The sequence below is a fragment of the Myotis davidii genome, unplaced genomic scaffold, assembly GCF_000327345.1.
Source record: "Myotis davidii unplaced genomic scaffold, ASM32734v1 scaffold134, whole genome shotgun sequence".
Classification (NCBI taxonomy): domain Eukaryota; kingdom Metazoa; phylum Chordata; class Mammalia; order Chiroptera; family Vespertilionidae; genus Myotis; species Myotis davidii.
The window spans coordinates 6,421,058-6,424,120 of NW_006288853.1; the positions used below are offsets into that span (position 1 = coordinate 6,421,058).

A 3,063-nucleotide genomic window follows, 5' to 3' on the forward strand; every position below is an offset into this window, starting at 1 on the left:
GGTTGTAGGGCTGCTTGGCTATTAGCTATCAGATGTATTGTCTTCTGTTCATCTTGTCGTTTGAAAGCATCTGTTCTTTCATGAATGAAATGACTTGTAAAGCATCCTCTCTAAATAATTAATGTGTTGACAATGTAGATATTGAATCTCTCTTTATTTTAGGGGATGCTGGTGAGCAGGCCATCAGGCAGATCTTAGATGAAGCTGGAAAAGTTGGTGAACTCTGTGCAGGCAAAGAACGTAGAGAGATCCTGGGAACCTGCAAGATGCTAGGGCAGATGACTGACCAAGTGGCTGACCTCCGAGCCAGGTACAGTTCCTCCGCTCTTACCAGAGCAGTAGCCGGTCATAGATAGTATCTCACTCCTGATGGATGATTCAGAAGCAAGTCTATTAATTTCACTGTGTTGTCTTTGGCTAATAAACAAAATGGTCATCATACTCTATTAATTCTTTGGAGAGTGACGTGAACTTTTCCTTCTTTAGCTTGGTCATTTCTAGGCTCTTTTAAGTTTCTGTTTCATCATTATTCATTTGGTTTCTTAATTCTTTCACCCAGCTCAAGTCTTGGCTTTTAGAACTTTGTCTCCTATACATTAAATATATATACTTTGCTATTAAGAAAACTCAGTATAATATGTATGGCTTTTTTGGGGGGAACTCATACATAGAGTTAATGAAGTTCAAAAAATCCTAATTGTTATGGAATTTTATAGTATGGACATTGGGAAAAAATTAAGTAACATGAGAAACTAGTATAGATGAAGTTTAATTTTGCTTCAAGAATGTCATGAAACATCTTTTAAAAAAATATCTGTTAATGATTTCGGAGAGGAAGGGAGAGGGAGAGAGAGATAGAAGCATGCATGTCCCTCACTGGAGATTGAGCCCCAAACCCAGGCATATGCCCTGACCACGAATCAAACTGATAGGTCAGGCTGTCATGAAATATCTTGAGATAATTGGAATATGCAGGATTGCCATACAAACAGGCCTCAGAAACACTCTTTGACATATTGCACATCATTACACCCGGTCTCAAATATATTAACATAATAGACTTAAGAATACAGTTCTTAAAGGACTAGTTCTTAACCTTTTTATGGACCAACATCATTTTTATAATCCAATGAAAGCCATTAATCTCTACCTAAAAAGTGCATGTAAACAATATTACATATACTTTCCAGAGGTTCACTGATCCAGTGTGGCCTAGAAGCTCCAGGGGCTTCAGGTTAGGAGTCTCTACCTTGAAGGGGGTGGGGAAAGAACAGCATGAATAAATGGTATCATTGAACTCAGTGAGCCTTTTTCTCCTGCTGCGAAGCAGTCTCCCCTGTCACGAGCATGACAAGAACTTCATAGAAAGGACAAAAAGAAGTTCTGTCCCCATTCGGAGAAATGCCAGCGCATTTGATGAGATTCTGGCTCTTCTGACTTCTCACTGTTGGCTCTTTTGTCTGCAGCCTTTCACAGTGTGGTAGACAGTTTTCACTTGGAATTCTCAAGTACACAGTCGTATGTGCTCAGAGAAAGATGAATTTGAGCAAGAGAATGAGATAGTTGCTCATGGGATCAACCATTAATCTGTTATGGGCCCAATTCACAGTGGAGCCTACAATATCCTTTCAGGAAGAAAGACTAGAAAGCTATCTCCCTGTCATTCTTTCTTAAATATGCCTCACTATTTAACATTTTAATGGCTGAAGCTCAGTAAGTTTCCTCATTCTCTGATTCTGTCACCTGGGGCTTCTGGTTGGTAAGTATATATTTTCCCCCCATGGCGACTCAATAAACTTTTATTTATTTTTGTTAATCCTCACCCGAGCATATTTTTCCATTGATTTGTAAAGAGAGTGGAAGGGAGGGGAAGAGACAGAGAGAGAGAAACATCGATCTGAAAGAGACACATCATTTGGTTGCCTCCCACAGGAGCCCCGATCAGGGCCGGTGACCAAACCGGCTAGGCCAATATACATATCCTTGATGGGAATCGAACCCGCCCTTCAGTCTGTGGGCCGACGCTCTATCCACTGAGCCAAACCGGCTAGGCTAACCTTTTAATTTTTCATGAAAAAAACGATGTAGCCCATAAGTATTTTTACTTTTTCAAAGTTGGACTCATACCAAAAAGGTTCCTCATCATAAATTACTGGATTTAAAGAAAAAAAGCAAATTAAATCGTGACCAGTATATTCCTAAAAGTCTTGCACTCCTCTGCCATGTAAAGGGAAGCATCACTTATAAATACAAGTAAAAGGTATAAATGCCTTTTATATACCTTGCAATAAATACTGACTTTATACTTAAAGTATAGGTATAGATGGAAGATAAGATAAATTTATAAAGTGGATAGAAAAATGAGTGGCAGATTCATACTATTATTAAAGGAAGCAAATATGTTTTGGATTTTATCCTAAAATCAGAAACTCAGGTTAGGACAATGAATCATCCCATTCTACTAAATGACAAAATTGTGACCCTAACACTGAGCTTACCAGTCTGGGTAGATTACAAAATCTGAGCTGGTAAAAAGAGGGAAAGTTTTACTGTGTTATGAGTTGGAAAGTGTCTACCAAGGGAAAAGAAGTTTCTATCAACTCAAATAATTTTCTTTTGGTAGTAAAAAGACATATTTTTACTACCATAGTACCATATCACTTCTTAGGAAAATAGCAAAATTAGTTCTTTAGAAATTTGATTGGAAACAGTAGTTTCTCATCACCATGTGCTTTTTTCCCTCAGTACTAACTATTTTTGATATTTATATATTGCATAGGAGTGGAAGGCAGATATTCAAGATTATCATTAGGTTCATTATAATAATAACTAGTGGTCTGGTGCATGAAATTTGTGCGGGGGGGGGGGGGGCGTGTCCCTCAGCACGGCCTGCACCCTCTCCAATCTGGGACCACTCAGGGGATGTCCGACTGCCGGTTTAGGACATCCCTCTCTCAATCCAAAACCTCTGGCTCCTAACTGCTCACCTGCCTGCCTGCCTGATTACCCCTAACCATTCTGCCTGCTAGCCTGCTCGCCCCCAGCTGCCCACCCCCCCCCTGC

The 3,063-nt window shown here is 39.7% G+C and overlaps 1 protein-coding gene across 1 annotated transcript in view; it reads left to right on the forward strand.

Moving 5' to 3' along the window:
- Positions 1-3,063, forward strand: part of VCL (vinculin) — a 69,178-nt gene that overhangs the window by 36,575 nt on the left and 29,540 nt on the right. The window contains exon 7 of the mRNA XM_006760990.2: positions 163-310. Coding sequence (XP_006761053.1) covers positions 163-310 — 148 coding nt within the window. The remainder of the gene's footprint in view (positions 1-162; positions 311-3,063) is intronic.